We start from the raw sequence: 18477 nt of genomic DNA, 5'->3' as shown, positions 1-18477 counted from the left end.
CCCTGAGCTTGGGAAGCTGGAGATGATCTTTCACACCTTGGCCAGCCTACAGCTATTTAGCCAGCTGGATAAGTCATGGCTACAGACCATCCTTAGAAAGGAGAGAAGAGAAATTCATCTGGGCTATTGAACAAAGACTCAGTATCTCAGGAGCTCCCCGGGCTGCAAGTCAAGGAAGTCTTCATGAGAGCTATGGGGATGGGGTGCTTACAGGCACACCTGGTCTTCCAGGTCACCCAGGGATCTGCTGTAGGGCTGTGCTCCCTGTAGAGGAGATGGGTCAAAGCACTTCCTAGAAAGATCCTTGAAGCTCTCCCAGAACAGGGGAAGCCACATGCTCAGGCAAAACAGGTGATGATATAGAGCAACTGATGAAAAGTGGGCAATATTGGAGAGCTCAGGATCAACAGCTCAAGTCTGGGAAGATGAAAAAGGATCCCAGCAGAGCCCTCCAACAGCACCCACTGCTCTCCAAAGGCATCCAAGGAGCCAGGTCTGTGCCTGGTGGTGCAAGAACAGGTATACAGCACATGGTCCCCCAGGGCCTCCCGCTCTTCTGTCAGGGAGCAGCAAGGATTGGGCTGCTCCACAGTGAGCAACAGATGAGAAGTCAAGTGTGACCCCCGCACACACAGCATCCTCAAAAACCAAGGAGTCATCCCACAGCTCTTGAGCAGGACACTAGTAACAGGGTCCCTTGGCAGCCCCAGACAAGATAAGATGAACCAGGACCAGGGACCCCAGCCAGGAGCAAGAGGAGACAGACCCAGGACTACAGACAAGGCTACAGTAGAGGTATGGGGTCCATTCAGGGTGCAGGGCCAGAAAAAAGCTACCTGCAACATGGATCTAGGAACAATCCAGAAGACACAGCTAGAGACAAGCATCTTACAACCCACATCTAAGGACCAGCTAGGAAACAAGACCAAAGAGAAACTCACCTCTACAAAAACTCAAACAAGGACCAAAGACCCAGAGCTGAGCTTAAATAATGCTCCTGGCCCAGGGGCAGCAGGTCCACAGGGTGGGGCCCCAGGTGAAGCTGCTTTGGGCAATTAAAACCAATTAGTGCCTGCTAGGTCCTGTTGAGCTCCTCTTCTGGTTCTGGGGATGGCATTTGGCAGGGACTAGGAGGGGTTCATGGGAGCTCCACTGCGGTCTCAACTGGGGAAGGAAGCATGAGGATGAGCACCCAGGGCTGTACCAGGCCTGGGTGACCTGGACATGGGTGAGGGGATGATGACATGTATCAGCACTCATGGGCACCTCCAGATTGAGGTGACTGGCAGTGTCAGCCCTTTTCTATCTTCTTGACGGCAGATCCCTGGGGATGGCCCCAGCAAGACAGCCCCTCTTGCCCCCGTGCATGAGCTCATGCTGGTGACTGCAGGAACGTGCAGTGACATGAGTGGATGCCTGCTCTCCCAGTGGAGTCCTTCAGCTCCCACTTCCCACCTCTCTGCACCCACCCTGTGCCCAGGGCGTTGCTCTGACACATCCTGGTGCAGCTCCAAGGAGGAGGTGCGAGTGGCCATGTTGCCCAGACTCACTCTTCCCCCTGATCCTGCCACCCCCAGCAGCACATGGCCGCTGGTGGGACCGTGCTGTGGAGCAGCATGGGGACCGAAACCTGGTTAAAAATAACCTAGCAGAAAAAGGGATGTGACGGACCAGCCCTTCCGGGGGTCACAGTGCCGCCCCAGACATGGTGGCCCAGCATGGCGCAGTGTGGGAACACCATTACGTGCACTGGAGCTGGTGTGGGAGAAACTGGCTCTTACCCACCATGCCGGCAGAGCCTGGCCGGGCGGCTGTATATAGGGTGCCTATAGCCCTCCACAGAGGCGCCCGACAGCGCTGGGATGGGCACCCGCACCCTCCACAGCACCCCGAGGGGTCTCAGCCCCAGTCCCTGCCCTGCTCGGGGCATTTCTGGGTCTGCAAAGCAGCAGGGACAGGGGCCCCCGCAGCCTGCTCGCCCCTGCAGCATCAAACAGGGGCAAGGGTAAACGAGCCGAGGTCCTTTGGAGACCAGGAGATCACCCCGACAGGGAGAGGACACGTTTTCTTGTGGGAACCTGCCAAAATGCATTCAGTACGGAGGGAGGGCACTAAAAAATGGAGGGTTTTTTTTTTAAAAAAACGGAAAAAAGTAGCAGTTTCTGTTTCGCTGCTCTCAGCAAGAAACATGTTTCCAAACATCTCTCCTGGCAGTGAACACTGAGTGGCCAGGGGTATTGTGGTATATTTGTAACCACAATAGTCCATCAAAAACATTTGGTATTTATCCTTCCTAATACTTGGATATTCATTATTAGGAGGTGAACTTTCAAAACTTTTGCATGCTACAAACTCGGACTTGCTTTTCCTTTCCAGCACGCAGCAAAATGAAAGCTGTTCAGAGCGGTCTGCACTGACTGCTTGCGGGGGGCGGGGGGGAGGGTCAGCCCTTTTTTGGTTTTACTGTTTAAAAACTTGCCTCCTTGTGACCATGACGACAGTTTTGATTTGATTTTTTTTTCCTTCCGCATCCCCTTTGAACAGTCACAAAACCAGGGAACGTGGGAAAGCCGGGACAGCGAAGAGAAGCAAAACACCCTGGTCCTTTCTGGCCAGCCCAGGGAGGGCTCAAAGTGAAAGAAAAAAACCCCAAACTCAGTAAAAACACCCACAAGCATTCCCGAGACCAGCACAAGAAGTTTTACAAAATGTGGGAACTTTCCATTAACATTTGGGCTCCAAAAGGGGAAAAAAATATGTATTTTTAATGTATTTTTTTCTACTATTTTTAGATGCCCTCTCCCACAGGCAGGAGATCAGTCAAAGCCAAGCGTGAAGATGCCTGGGGGGTTTGGGAGCTGATGTTTGGGGAACATGGACCCTCCCCCTGCATCCCTGGAAGCCGGGCTGGTTTTAGACACCCCCCCAAGGAAGGACAGGACAGGGGTGCGTGGCTGGACGGAGACAGGGACCATAGAAGGGGCTCTTCTCTCCACATGGCCTTGCAGCCATGGCTGGGGGTGCCGCATGACACGGCAGCTTTGCCAGTGAGCCTTGGGGGACTGAAGGTGAGACCCCTGTGTTGATGGGCTGAGATTTGCTGGCTCCTCTTGAGCTATTTCCCCCACCCCCACCCACAGTCCCACCAAGGCTCCCCCAGGGCTTTGAACATGGTCTCCAGCAGCGTGCAAGCTCATGGTGCCTTCTGCTGCGGAATAACCCTGCTGCAAGTGTCTCTTCCCCTGTTTTGCATTTCCCAGGAACAGAATAAAAAAGTCCACAAGTCAATGCGGAAAGAGTTTTATTTAGCAATCCCTTGCCCAGCTGCACCCAGCAACCCTCTGGCAGCACAAAGCCATCTGAGAGCCCCTGTCCGCCTGCCATGCCTCTCCCCATTGCACGTGGCCACCGCCACTGCCCAGCTTTTCCCAGGGTTTCACCACACGGAAAATGAAGATGGGGGGGGGAAATGGGAATTGGAGGCTTTGCTACCTACCTGGCCTCACAGCGTACTGCTCGCTCCGACCCAATGGGCCCCTCCACCACGCACGTGGGGTGCCGGGCTATGCAGCCCCTCTTCCCCACATGGCCGGTCCCCAGGTGCCAGAGGGACAGCAGGGACGAGCAGTGCATCCACAGCCTGGGGAGGGTGGCGGTGCCCACGGGGCAAGCGGCCGAGTGTGGGCACCCTCCCGTGAGCCAGGCACAGCCTGTCCTCCGCTCTTGGACCGCGCGCAACTCGTGACGGGCACATGGGTCGTGGCGGTGCTCTCTTCTCCGTAGCCCACAGTACACTCATCCATAAAGTAGGAAACACTACACCCTGCAGTGCTGTTTAGTAGTGCTTTCTACTTTATGGGTGACTGCACTGTCTCTCAGTCGGTGTCCGGCGGTTGCTCTCCTCCAGCGAAGTGCTTGCTTCTGCCCGCACGGGGCCACCTCCCGCATGCCACATGGCCTGGCCACGGGGCCACCTTTGGCATCAGCATGGCCAGGAATGAAAATTGCAGGGCTGGTCTTGCCCTGGGGACAGACAGTCTCTGCCAGTGTCACCTCCTGCCTCGGGGAGCTGTGCTGGGCGTGGAGGACATCCTCGTCCCCACAGGGGAGATCCTGCCGTGTGCTCCCTTGTCTCCTCTAAAACCCCATGCTGGGCACAGGGGACATCCTCACCTTGTCCCCATGGGTGAGACCCTACCTCATATCCCATTGTCCCACCTCAAGCCCCATCCTGGGCACAAGGGACATCCTTACCTTGTCCCCAAAGCAGGGAAACCACCTAATACCCCATCCTGGTCATAGGGGACAACTTTCACTTGTCCCCCAAGGGGGGACTCCAGCTAATACTCCATCCTGGTCATAGGAGACCACTTTGACTTGTCCCCAAAGCAGCGGACCCCACCTCAGACCCCATCCTGATCACAGAGAACCCAATTGCCTTGTCCCTGCTGGTGGGGACCCCACCTCAAACCCCACATCCCCTCTCAGACCTCGTCCTAGGCACAGAGGGTGTGTTTGCTTTGCCTCCATAGGGAGACCTCCAGCTCATACCTTATCCCGTTCACAGAGGACCCCCTTGCCTTGTCCCCATAGGGGAGAACCCACCTTGAACTCCATTGTTGCCCTTCAAACCCCATCCTGGTCCCAGAGGACACCCTCGCCTGGATCCCCAAGGGTGAAATCCCACCTCAAACTCCATCATTGTCCCTCAAATCCCATCTGCGTCAGAGGATCCCCTTGCCGTGTCCCCATGATGGGACCCCATCTAAACGGCACCCTGGTCATAGAGGACTCCTTTGCCTTGTCCCTCTGGTGGGGACCCCATGGCAAACTCCACCTATGTGACAGGGACCCCTTGCATTGCCTTGTCCCCATGGTGGAGACCTCACCTAAATGCTACTCTGGTCACAGAGGACCCTTTTCCCTTGTCCCCGTGGCGGGGATCCAATGGCAAACATATCCACATCACAATGTCCCCATGGAGGACCCCACCTCTTCTCCCCGTCCTTTACCAAAGACACCCTTGTCCCATCCCCCTACCCCTGAGGCCACAGAGACCCATGGGGGACTCCACCTCACCCCATCTGCCAGCCACATGGAGACCCTTTCGATGCCCCCATTGACCTTTGGGCCGTGTGGTGGGGGTCACCCCGAGGTCCCCGCACCCGAAGCCACGCAGACCCCAGCCCTGACAGCCTCACCTCACCTGCCCCGCCAGCCTCTCTGTCCACCCGGTCCCGTCCCCACTGCCACCGAAGACTCCCTGGGTGGCACTTCTGCTTTGGGCGCTTCCCGCCTCCGCCCACCCGCCAGCGCGGTGCCTCCTCCCCCCGCGCCTCCACCCTGCACCCTGCTCCCCGGGATGGGGGGGCACCTCCTTACCTGCCGTCGGCCCCCTGCACCCACTGCCCCCCTCGCGGTGGGATCGGGGCCACATTCGCCATCACCCCAGGAGACCCCGTGCTGCATCTCGAGCACCACGTGGGCGCCTCGGATGGGTCCCCCCATTACCAGGTCGGGGTGCGGGTGGCCCACGCTGGGTGCCAATGGCCCATGCCAGGTGCTGGTGACCCACACTGGGTGCTGGTGACCACGCCGGGTGCCGGTGGCGCATGCCGGGTGCCGGTGCGGAGGGGTGCTGCATGGGGTGGTGGTGGCTGCCAGGGAGCAATGGGCCCCTGCAGGGGAACGAGGCCGCTTTTAACCCCATCCTGCCCACGTGGCCCCGACCACAGGAAGAGCCGTAGCTGCCGAAGAGATAACGGTGCATGGTCCCACCCAGTGCCACCACGCAGCCTGACCGCAGCCAGCCCAGCCGTGGGGCGAGGGGTGGCCGCCGCCAAGCGCCGGAAGCACCGGGGGCCGTTGCAGAGCAGCCGGTTACGCTCTCCTGGGCTTTGCTGCTGAGAGCGACAAACATGTTTGTGCAAAAAAAAAGAAAGAAAAAAAAAAAAAAAAAGGCTGCTTGCACAGGGCGACAGTAACTAAATCCACCCCACACACATGGCTGCGTGGGGGCCAGGATGGCCGTGCAGCTCCATCATGTCACCTTGCCCCATCCTGGTGGTGGGACCTGCGCAGGAGCAAGATATTCCTGACCATGGAAAGAGCTTACGGAGGGGCTGGCAGCTGGTGGCCGGGGTCTGCAGGATTCAAGGTGCTGCCTGGTGGTAAAGGCAAGGCAGGTGGGGACATGGGTGCCAGCGGGCTGCGAGCCCTAAACCTGCTCTTTAGGAAATGTGTTGCCCCAGAGACCTCCTGGAGCCTTTCACCCGCTTGGTGCTCTGCAACACCAGACTTCCCTCGGCCCCGGGTAGCTGTAACGGCCGACAGGGACATGAGCACCCCAGGAAGAAAATCGAAAGCTGGGTTTGCAGGATTTGCACGCTCAGGTCGCAATGGCCATCACTGCCTGATGGCACCGGGGCCGGAGCAGCCACAGGTTGTGGAGCAGGGGGAGTTTGCACAGCCAGCACCGCGCTTTGTGCCAGAAGGACACCCTGCCCTGGTGCTGGGTGAAGCTGCCCATTAAACTAGATTAAAAACTATGAGCTAAATCCCCAAAAGTGACTGTAAATGGGACCACGTTGGTCAGTGCAATGGTTTTCATGTGGCTCTGCAAAAGGCTCTTTTTTAGGCTAATGCAATGCACTCTCTACATTGATAATCTGGACAGAAATGAAAAATAAAACCCCAAAACCAAATAAACCTACTGGTGAGGTTTGCAGAAGGCAGGAGAAGAGCAAAGTCAAAAATAACCAAGCAATGGCATAGTCAGAAGTAATTTGACTTGAGCAGCATGTGCACTGATGACAGCAGGTAGAAGGGGCTTTGGTGGAGAGGGAATTGGTCGGGAAACTCCAAACCAAGGTTGAACTGCTCAAAGAGTTTCACTGGAAAAAAAAAAAAAGAAATGGCTGGAGCGAGCCCGTCCACCTGCCCAGCCGACCCTGTCCCTGCACCTCTGGCTCCCGGAGGGCTGCCCTGGCTCCCATTCTTCACTGGCCCTGTGCCCATCTCCATCCCTTACGGTTACTGGGCTGGGGACATCGTGCTCCCCGCTCCAGTGAGAAATTCAACAGGGAAATCTAAGCTGCCATTGGTGATGTCTCCAGAGGGTCCTTTTGGCAGCTGATGCAGCTCTGACCCGGGAGAGCATCCCTCTGCCTTGCCAGAGCCATGTGGTGAGCAGCTCCTCACCGGCAGTGGAGGCCACCACGTGCAAGGCTGGTCCCGTGTGAAGCTGGGCTAGGTGCCTCCTCAGCTCCCCAAATTAGCCTTCCTGGTGACACCTGAAATGTGTGAACATCATTTTGGGTGTGTGAGCAGGTTGTTCCCAACCCAGAGACTCCCCTGGGGACAGCACGCCGTGCTGTTAGCCACCTTGATGCCATGGGATGGTCCCCAGCGGCGGTGGATTCCATCACAGGGCGGGACAAAGTTGCACAGGGCACAGGCAAGCATGCTCTTACAGGGGAGCCGAGGAGCCTTTTTTGGGGCAGCCAGAGGGAGCTTTGGTCCCAGAGGTGCTGCTGAGGGACTTTCTCCCATGTGCCGAGGTCAAGGCCATGTTTCTTGCAGCGTGCCTTGCTCTGACGACAAGCCAGCCCCTGCTAAATACAGAGGCCTGGGAGGCAGGAGGTGAAGGTGAGAAGCCAGGCCCTCGTGAGAAAAGGTCCATTTAAAGCTAACCACGTTGCAAAGCAAGATGAAGATGTGTTTCCTAAAGGAGGCAACTTGGAGAGACCGTGCCGGAGGGCAAGACGTCAGGTGGAGGGCGAAGCACATGGCTGGTGCTGGCGGACGCCGTGGGGAAGGAGCTGTGCCTTCCCGAAATGGGGCTGTCTGGCAGAACGCTGCTCACCGCCTGCCCGTGCTGCTGCCTGCACCCAGCCAGGCGCCCGAGTGCCGAGGAGCTGTGCAGGAGGGCCGCAGGCACTTTCCCAGCAGGGAAGTGGGGGGAGGTGACACTTCCTCTTTCCCCGGCTGAGCACGGATGGGGGGACATGACATTTTGGATGTCCCGAGTTGGTTTCCTTCTGCCAGCAGCAGCCTGCACTGCATCTTGCAAAGGAGGAAATCAGCAGATCTGGTTCCTCGGGCTCAGACGAGGAGGTCTGAAAGTCTCCAACTGATGATGAACTTACCACATCCCCTGGCCATTGGTTAATTTTACCGACCAGCAAACGAGGCTGCGGGAATTTCTGCCCCAGCCTGTGGCTCTGAATCGCTGGTCCTGCTCCGCTCGGCACACCCAGCTAAAATAGCTCCTAAAGGGCTGAGAGCACAGAGGCTTTTTGGGGTTGGGGGAGGCTGAAACAGCTGCGTTTCCTCCCCCGGGACCTTGTGAGAGCGTCCAGTCCCAGCGCTCCTGAGGCCCCTCTCCGCACCCTGTCCGCCTGCTCGGTGTCACCCAGGGACTTGCTGATGGACCCCCAGAGTACTAGGTGCTGCTGCTCCCCAGGGTACAGCTCCCTGACCCGCCACAGCTCCCTAACCCAAACCGTCTCCCACCGTGGCACTGCTCCCATGGCTCTGCCCTCCCCCTGCCCTTGTCTCGCGGCACCCAGGTGCAGGTCAGACACCCGCAGCATCCCCGTGCACCCAGGGGTGCCACCCGGTTTTTGCTCTGTATTGAGCACCAAGGGTGCATCGTCGCTGCCACCCCCCAGGACCCAGTCTCCCCGCTGCCCCGTGGGTCATGGGCTGTTGCTTTTCCAGTAACTCGCTCAGTATCGGCAAGTGCAGGGAAGTGGGAGCCGTGGGCTCGGGGGGCAGCAGTGCCGCCGGCCCTGGCCCATGGGCAGGGGGAAGGGCCCTTGTCAGGCAGCACAGCCTGGGCGCTGCGAAAGCGCTGATATTTCTTATCGTGCCTTGCAGCAACTTCCCCTCCTCGCCTGCGGTCACAGTGCTCACTGCATGCAGGGGAAGTGGTGGCCAGGCCAGCTGCCTTTGGCCCTGCGCTGTCTTTAAAGGAGACAAACTCCTGCCGGCACCCTGGCCTATGGGCACAGCTCTGTGCTGGGGGCAGGCAGCTGCCTGCTACCTAGCTATGCCCACATGGCTCCCATCCATCCAGCACCTTATGGGCCGGAGAGCTGTGCTAGAGGAGGAGGAGGAGGAAGGGGGGTGTTCTCACCCTAAGATTCCCTGAGCCCCCTCCACTGCCCTGGGGCTAGTGGGAAAGGGGGTCCACTAGCCACTGGGTCCACAGCCCCAGTGGCACAGACAGCCAGTAGCATCTCCTGGCCATCATTCTGCCAGACCCCAACAGAGCCACAGTGCCTCAGTCATGTCACTGTTAACGCTGAAGCCTAATGACTGTGTTCCCAACACAAACCACCATATCCCCTCTGAGAACAGGGGACAGAGGCACAGGGACGGGCACAGCTTGCCCGGCTTTGCAGCGCAAAGGGTGGCCTCAAAAAAAGCCTTGGGACAGAGGGCTCTGACCTGGCAATGCTCCTGGAGAGTGTGGGGAGGGCTGCCGCTGTACCAAAAAAATCAAGGATGCCAAAACCAGCTCTTGAGAACTTTTTGGATGGGAAGAGCATTGTTTGCCACCATCCTGCCAGGCACAACGGGGCACAAGGAAGAACCGCAGCACCTGTGGCACAGCCAAGCGCCCACCTCTGCACCCAATAGAGAGGGGCTGCCATCCCACAGGGCTGGGCTCAGGGTGAGACCCATCGGGCTGAGCCACGTTTCACCACCGAGCACCAGACTGCCGGCGCCGGGCGGGATGCTGGGGTGGGGGTCCCCATGTGCTCCCAGGCTGACCCCGCTACCCGCACCCTGCCTGTCCCCCTGGGAAGCACCGCTGCCGGTGGGGCTGGGGTTGGAGCAAGGCCGTTAAAAGTGAGTCAACTAGAAACTGCCGGGTGAAACAGGCGGCGAGCGGAAGGCAAATGAGCGCGCGAAGGGAAACCTCAAAAAGCTGAAGTGACGCGCTGGGGCGGGCGCAGGGGGACACACGGGTTAACACGGGCGCCTCAGTTTGCCCATATATAGACAAATCGTGGCCCATCTGCGCCAATGACGGGCGCGGGACCGTTGGGCTGGTGCCGGCGGGGCACAAAGTGCCCCGTCATTTTCCATGTCACCTGCTGCAACCGGCTTTGCAGGTGGGGGTAGGGGAGGCCCTGGGTCGGGGGCCCTGGCACCCCCACAGAGGCACCCCGTGGCACCCGGCACTGCACTGCAGCAGCACAGATGGGCAACTCCTGTTTTCCCCTTTCCCACCTTAATCCAAGGGTTGCACAACCTCCTAGGGTGCTCTGTGCCAGGGTGGGTTTGTTTGGGATGAAGGATGCTCCAGGACAGAGCCCAGCAGCGATATGAGGAAGGAGGGATGAGAGCCGCCCTGCTGGGCTGTGGACCTCTTGGGGCAGGATAGGCTCAGGAGACGCAGGGTTGAGCTCTGTGGTAACAGTCCCTCCTCTCCCCCCCCAGGACAAGGCATGGGAGGAGCCGAGCATCTCCGAGATCCAGAGACCCCAAGGAGGAGGAACAGGCACCCAGTGCTGCCAGGAAGCGTCTCACCAAACCTGGCATTGATGACACCTTTCCAGACCAGCTGGGCCAGGTGATGCTGGGAGAGCGGTATCAAAGCCCCCAGCCTGGCCAAAGGGCTGGATCTTGTGGCCACCAGGACATGCCAACACCCTGCCCTGTACCAGGCACCTGGGCTGTTTGGGGACCCACCAGAGGAGGTGCAACGCCCTTGCCCAGCATGTGTCCCAGGGTTCTGTTTGGGCACTCAACACCTCTTCTGCAACTGCCCACACAGGAGGACCATTCCCCTGAGGGGAAAAAGCCCCTTCCAGCCCAGTGTCTGCTTTGGTCAGAGCCTGGGTGATGCACATCTGGCCAGGAGGAGGAAGGACGAGTACCACCCGGGATGCAGCAGGAGGTCCAGGAGAGCCAGCAACGGGGTAGATACCATCAGGTTCTCAAATCCCTCCTGTGACTTCAGCTGTGGTCTCACTTTGCCATTTGCCCTAAGGAAATGTGCCCTCAGCACCCCCAGCAACCTCCACCATCAGGGTGAGACCCCACTCTGCCCCACCAGCCCTTGGCATCTCCCCTCCCCATGATGCAGAGCTGCAGGAGCAGACCAGGGAGGTGAGAGGTCTCAACCAAGAGGAGGCTTGGGACCCTCCACCAGCTTCTTGTGTCCCCCCAGCCACCAAAACCCCAACTCTGTTGGCAGACCAGTGGGTTTAGAGGTGTCCACCATGAAGCAGCTCAGGGCCTCTGCAGACAGCTTGCAAGGGGTAGCAGTACCATCTTCGCATGTCCTTCGCAGGCCTACTTCAGCAACCGATGGCCCACTAGCCTGTCTCTCGTTCACAAAGCAGAGCCTCCTCCTTCCACTTCCTGAGGGGCAAACACCCAGAGGACCCATCATACATCAGAGTTCCCTGTTTTCCCTGCAGATCCCCTCGGCGGGGAACATGTCCCAGTTCCTCACCCACCCGCTTCCATTGCCAGTGCACCAGGAACCCTTTGGGACGGTGCACGCGGCAGTCGTGCCTCTCTTCTGCCACGCTTTGAAAACTTTTGTAGCTGTCTGAGCCTCTCAAACCTGCACCCATCCCCTCTGCAGACTGTCCAAACCGCTGCTGCCGAAAGCTGGCTGTAGGCCTCCTCCTCTCTCTACCACATGAGACACAGTCGGGCGCCTTGGTGGCTTCTCCCCATGAGCCCTGATGCAGAGGTGATGGGCAGAATGGGCCACCCATTAATGGCACGCACCGTGGCTTTGCCATCCTTGCTCCAGCAGCATTTCACCTTGGCCCTGGGCAGGCAGCACAGGTACCAGGAGGACAACCCAGGTCATCTTCCCCTGCCAAGATCTCCTCAGCCAGTTTCCAAAGAAAACAGTTTTAAGCTGGGATTTGTTTTGGTTGGTTTTTTTCCCCCAGCACCTGCCACCAAGGGTCTCTGCACCCCCGTGGTAACCAGCCCCCCCAGGTGCACAGGGACAGCTGAGAGGCACCTGGGAAAGTCTGAGTCCGCGCGCTGGAAGGCAGCGAGACAGCAAGTGAAAGCAGATTTAGGGTGAAGCAGGCCTGATGCTGCTGCAGCCGGACCCCGAGCAGCACCTCTGCCTGCTGGCCTTCACACCAGCACAGAGGTGACAACGAGGGAGGATGCCACAGCGTGTGCAGAGCATCCACAGGAGCAAAACTGGGGGGGTGTCACCCTGCCTCAAGCACAGTCGCCCTTGGCCGGAGCCCAACGCTTTCTAACACATGTCCCCCTTCATCTGAAGCCCAGTTTGCCCAAGCTACAAGACAAAGGCCAACGTGAGCCGCTTTCATCCCGGGGCGGTGGGGAGCAGCATGCGTGGGCAGGTCCCCGTCCCCAGGGCGGCACACGGAGAGGCCCCCGCGCAGGTGGGGATGGCTCAGCTGGGCATTTCCCAGCACCGCCGGCAGCTGCATCACATAGAAACACCGTGTGCTCTGCGGTTTTGGAAAGTCACTTTTCTCGCCTGGAGGGAGAGATGGGGTATCGGTTCTCAAAACCCGCACGAAGAAATCCACTGGCTCGTGCTTCCTGCCTGCGCTGCCAGGGGCTGCCCCAGCCCCCCCACTGCCGGAGAGCAGCCAGGCTGCTTCAGATGCCAAACCTGCAGGATTTTCAGGCCTGGCTGAAATATTTTAACGTCATTTGGTGCAGGGGGAGGAGCCGTCTTAAATTGACTCAGATCTACAGCTCCCTGCCTGGTTGACAGCCTGGGCTGCCGCTACACATTTTTCCTCCAATTTCTTCAACGTGAGAGCTCCCTGCCCTACTTTTCTCAGCAAATAAAGCTCTGCATCCGTTTGCTTTTTGCTGCTACAAAACCTGGCAGCTTTGGGGCTGGAGTCTAACTAAAATGCTCATTTCAGGTGCTTTGCAGAGGTCCAATGCTCAGCTTCAGCAGCCTGGGAGCAATGAATCACTCGGGCAGCGTGGGCTGGGAGATGTGGTGCATGTGTGGGCGAGCGAGCAAGCAAGCTCGCAGGGAGGAGGCTCACCGAGCCAGCCCGATCGGAGGCACCAGGTTCTTGGAAGCACTGCGAGCTGCTGCAGGCAGAGGAGGTGCAGCTCCCTCTGAAAGACCACCGGCCTTCAGCCCGTTTGCCTTGCTGTTCTGACTCTATTGCACTTGCATTGCAGTCCCCACCGGTCTTAACTCTGTATGCCCTGGAGCAATTGTGCTTCCTAGTAAGGGGTGAGGTCCCTGAGGGGTTTACAAGCCCCCTCACCTGCCCTGAGAAGCACAGTGACAATGCACACTACTCCCTGGAGACAATTTCCTAAGCAAAGGTCGCAGCCCTGGGTAGTGACCGTGTTACTGCAAGACTGCAGCTTCCCAGGAAGGGGGACATGAACCACACCATGCCTGCAGACCCACACCTGGAGCCCAGCCAAACAAGCCCATCCTGCCTGGGGTCCTGTGCAGAGCCCTTGTCTCCTCCTCTGCACCGTGGGGCCAGGGGACAAGGTGGCCTGGAACTGGAGGAAGGGGTCCTGATGTGCCTCCAGCACTGGAGCAGCTCCAGCGTGGCCGTACCCATTCCTGGAGCCAGGGAAGGGGGACACAACCTGGGAAGCTAGTAGGGAGCGAAAGGCACTGTGAAATACAGTGGAAAATGGAGATGTGCCTCAGGTCTCCCTTGCTCGGGTCCATCCCCAGCCTCTTCACCCCAGCCCATCGCCAGGCTCTAGCCCTGCTCCACAAAGCCCTGCTGCCACCCCGTGGCACTGGAAGGGTGAGGCTTCCAGGGCTAGGCACGGCCAGTGCCGCTGATCTTCATCATTCCCAACATCCTTCCAGAAACCTGTCTGGAGCCAAAACCTCACTCCCCAGACCCATCTCCCTCCAGCAGGAGAAAGAGCCGCCTGTTTCATCCTCCTTGACCCCTTTCATTCTGAGCCTTGTCAGCTCTCATCAGCCTCACACGGCTGCCCAGACAGCACTGGCTGCAGCTTTCCTGGACTGTTCTGCAGGGGATGAATGCACCCTGGGGGGATCCCAGCTCACCCCTTGCCTCTCATGGCACAGCTGGTCCAAAATTGCCCTCCAGTGTCCAGAGGTCCATGGCCAAAATGTCTAAAGCTGAGCATCCTGTGGAGTCATGCCCTTGGCTGCCGGGACAGTTGCACCTCTCTCCCACAGAGCTGACCTACCGGGCATTTCCAAGGTACATCTCCTGCCCAGTCTGTGCAACCAAGCAAGCCTGGAGGATAACTATCAGGTAACTCAAGTGCTTTGGACGTTCACCACGGATGCATGAAGATCACAGTCAACTCCCTCCTCTGCCCGAGGACATGAACCTGCTGCTCCATCTTCCCAAGAGGAGGCTCTAACCCCCTGGCCAGGGGCTGAAGCACTCTCAGCTCTTCCCACAAAAGGCGACCTGCACCTAGAGGGGTCTGCTGGAGCTCAGAGCCCACTACCTACTTGACTTGGTCCTGGTCTGCACCAAGAAAATACTCCTGACTTCAGCATCATGTCTGCAAGTCCCCAGGAGAAACGTGGTTTAAGATGTCTCGACTAACACCGCGGCGCCCACACAGCCCCCCTGTGCTCACAGCAGTCTCCTCCAGCCACATATCTGCTCCGAAACCCCAGAGGAAGCCACGCTCTGGCTGACCTGTAGTGCTTGGGACTCTTTTCAGGGCCAGCTTTACAAATCAGAGCAGGACAGAAAGCACGTTGCCTCTGTGCTCCTGACAGCGTCACTCCCCAACAGCGATGCATTCCCTTTGCTGCAGCAGCTTTCATCCCCGATCAAATGCAGTTTTCAGGCTGTATTGCTTTTCCCCTATTTGTCTACAGAAAACAAAAATTGAGCTTTCCAGCTACAGGATTATCTCAGAAAAGAAAATAAAATGCTCATTTCACAGAGCTACTGATCTAGGACTCTGCCCTTGGACAAGCCACCTTTGTGATTGGTGGCTGCTGCTGAACTGGAGCAAAACATGTTAGGCAAGACCCACCAGCTAAGGAGACCAAATCTCTCAGGAGCCTATGCAATGCAGACAGTACCCAGGCTGACACTCGAAACAGCCAGATCTCTACAAATACAAGGCTGGATGGGTGTTTCCACCCCTGCTTGTCCATCCCTCTCCTCCGCAAGGCCTGGTGCTGCCTCCCAACCACACCAGCAACAGGCTGGTCTCGCTCTGCCTGCCCTGGAGGCCAGCAACAGCGAGTTGAAGGTCCTTCAAACCTGCTTCCATGTTGCTTGTACAGGATCCTGCAGGCCCAGGGCACTGTGACCTCCAGGTAACTACCTCCGCATGAAATACTTCACATCATCTTACCTATTCCATCCAGCCCTGAGCTGTAAGGCACAAATCGTTAGTCTGCTTGTTCCTACAGCGAAGGACACAATTCAGCCAGCGCAGGATCTCCCTCTTGAGGCAGGAATGTGGTCCATGGCATAAGAAGTGATGGCAGTCCTAGGCTCCAAACAGTCTGGGGGGCAGGGGGCTGAGTGTAAAACCCCTCACCGCACCATCCGCGCCCTGCAGCAGGTGAAACTAGTGACTGAGCATACAGATGGACTCAACTCTGATCAGGCAGTACATTTTATTGAAATATTTACACAGCTATATCCCAGCTCTCCTCTTTTCACACCAACTGTAAAAAAAGCTTGTGCACACCATTAAACACCACTTTCCCAGACCTACTCATGCCCTCCCCCTTGTCAAGGCTCAAAAAACATGTCTATGGTCTGTGTGGGCAGACCGTGGTATGGCAGAGTCCAGAGGTATTGAGCGAGAAGAGCCGAACCAGCAAGCTCCCTCCAAGTCCAGGCTCACTTTCCCACGTGCTAAAGCTAAAAGATTTTGGAGCAGTGCCCCGCGTGTCTGCTGCCTCTCCAAACGTAGCACTAGGGAATCCTCCAGGCAGCACAAGAGCCCCTTAGGTTTTTATAGCTGTGTCTCGGGACTTGTAAGCCACACCACGGCTCTTCAGCTCTCGGACAATTCCTGCAGCAAGGAGACAAAGACATTTCAGTATTCTTTAGGGATGAGGAGCCTTGAAAAAATCTGGTTGCTCTGTCATGTAGCCTTCATTGCAGAGATCAAGAACCGGACAATCATCCTAATTTCTTCTAATGGAACTCTTAAGAGTGTTCCCTCTTCTAGCTTAAATGTCTAGATAGAGCTCCCAAACATCAACTCTTGTTTTGCCTTGGGAAAGAACCAGGTAGAGATTTTATTTACCTTATTTCCTACCTGAAAATGTTTGAATATTATGACTGTGCTGAACAGTCAAGCTCTTAAGGGTACAACTTCAATCTTTCAGTCATTTTTGTGACCTGCCTGCCATGTCCCACCTTCTCAGTAACCCCTTACGAACAGTGACGTCAGAGGAGCACCATGGGGTTCAGTGTGGCTCTCACCAGCGCCACACACCAAGGGACAGCCAAATGACAGCCTGCAAGGCCCACGAGTGCAGCCTGCTGGTTACCATGCTCCACAGTCCTCTCACTCCTCCCCGTGATGCGAGAATGGGCTGAGAGAGACTAAAGACAGCATCACCCACCTGTACTCTCTCCGCCTGCTGCCCTGTGCTCCCTGCCTGCAGCTGCCATCGAGCTCATGCCATCACCTGCTGCACTCCGGTTATTTCGGATGTGCCCAAAGCTGTGCCAGCAGGCCTTGGCTTCAAGCCTTGTGATGTTCCAGCTCCTTTCCACCACAGATGGAGGAGCTCAGGTCAGAAATAAGGAGCCTGGGATTCCAGACACAAGCACAGCTTTCTCCCTGGGGATACGGGATGGCAGCACTCCCGGGAAGGTGCACAGGTTAGGAGTCTGCCCTGGGGCTATGTACAGGGCAGGGACTCTCAGCTAGACGGATGATGCAGTTTCTGCATTACAGAGGGTAAGGCCAACCCTCTACACCCTCCACTCCATTTATAACTGCACCAAACCCACCTTAATGTAAGCCCTCAGTGCAGTACGATGATGGAAAGGGGTATCTGCTCACCGAGATTGCCATAACAGCATCCCAACCTGCAAAACTCTTTTCTATGAACAAACCTTCATGTTTCCCTGCAGGTGAACAGTTTGAAATGCACCCACTTTCTGGAGTCACCCTTTAATCACAGTCTAACCCTCTGATAGCCTGCTTATTGTCACAGGTTTTAGTCAGCAGCATCTTCCATATCAACTTCCGGCAGGCATAGTGCTGAATGACTGCACGTAGAAAACCTGTCTGCAGAACCCTGAAACCACCCTCCCGTTCAACATCTCCTTCTTGCTGTCACCTTGCTAACTTCTTCACCCACAAGGCGTGCGCTCTGTTCAAAACATACAGTGTTCACTGAACACCCAAATCCTGATTTCATCACGCAGGTACAGCACAATGCACCTCCAAGTTTGTCACCTCGGAGATGGCTACAGCCCCAACATCTAATGTGCAGAATAATCCCTTAGCTGCCATCCATGCAGGAGCCTCCCCTCAACACGAGCTGACAGCGTTACCTTGGGGCAGACGGCCAGTCACAGACACTGCGTAGACACCTGGCTTGAAGTTACCTGGGGGAAGGAAAACACTGTGTTACCCTGCACGACATCAGCCAGGTGGGCAAGCATCCCTGCCAGCCTCTGTGTGCGCGGATGCCCCCTCTTTGGGAGCAGAGCCCCCCTCCACAGCCCAAACTGCAACTCCCACTGCCCCAGAGAACGGTTTGCTGGAGAAATGGGATCTCTGGCTCCCAAACCAGCTGGGAAAAACCACTCACTGATTCGCTGCCACTTGGAGACCCAGCTGTCCTCGGGGCTCATCATTGCAATGATCCTGCAGGAGGGATGGGAGTGAGGTGATGTTTCCCGGCCAGGTGACATGGCAGTGCCACGTCGGCATCCCCAGGCACCCCGGGGAGCGTGGCCGGTCCGGGCCCGGGCCCCACTCACCCGTCGAAGGAGGAGCTGGTGCAGTCGTAGACCATCTCCCGGTTGCCCTTCATCTGCAGGTAGGCATCGCAGTTGTCGCAGCCGTCGTACTCGAACTGGTCGATGGTCTGAGGGGGACAGAGGCGTCAGCGCGGGGCCGGGGGAGGAGGGTCGGGGCCCGGCCGGGACGGGGGCGGCCGCAGGGGCTGGCGGAGGGAGGGGAGAGCCGGACAGGGCCGGCGGGAGCCAGGGAGGCCTGCGCCGGGGGAAGGGAGGGAGAAGGCCCGTCCGGGCAGGGAAGCGCCCGGAGGCCCAGGGAGGCCCGAGCCGGGCGGTAGGGGGGACGGGGAGAAGGGCCTGCGCCGGGCGGGGGAAGGCCCGGGCCGGGGCAGGAAGGCCGGGGCCGGGCGGGGAGCGGTCCTGGTCCCGGTCCCGGTCGCACCTTGACGAGGGAGCAGAGCAGGCAGGCGCGGAGGTGCCGCAGGTCCTTGGGGACGGTCTCCAGCGCCATCTCCCCACCGCCGCCACCGCCGCCCGCGCTTCCGCCGCGCAGGCGCAGAGCGGGGCC

The 18477-nt window shown here is 57.9% G+C and overlaps 1 protein-coding gene across 1 annotated transcript; it reads right to left on the bottom strand.

Moving 5' to 3' along the window:
- Positions 1–15587: 15587 nt before the first annotated feature.
- Positions 15588–18450, bottom strand: SUPT4H1 (suppressor of Ty 4 homolog 1 (S. cerevisiae)). Its single transcript, XM_010585932.1, has 5 exons — positions 18352–18450; positions 17931–18037; positions 17759–17814; positions 17499–17552; positions 15588–15996 (listed from the first exon to the last, which is right to left on the bottom strand). The coding sequence occupies exons 1-5, from the start codon at positions 18418–18420 to the stop codon at positions 15929–15931; spliced, it is 354 nt and encodes a 117-aa protein (XP_010584234.1). The 5' UTR covers positions 18421–18450; the 3' UTR covers positions 15588–15928.
- Positions 18451–18477: the final 27 nt, after the last annotated feature.

This window comes from Haliaeetus leucocephalus, unplaced genomic scaffold (genome assembly GCF_000737465.1).
Source record: "Haliaeetus leucocephalus isolate CR32 unplaced genomic scaffold, Haliaeetus_leucocephalus-4.0 Scaffold136, whole genome shotgun sequence".
NCBI lineage: Eukaryota > Metazoa > Chordata > Aves > Accipitriformes > Accipitridae > Haliaeetus > Haliaeetus leucocephalus.
This window is presented reverse-complemented; position numbering and strand designations above follow the sequence as displayed.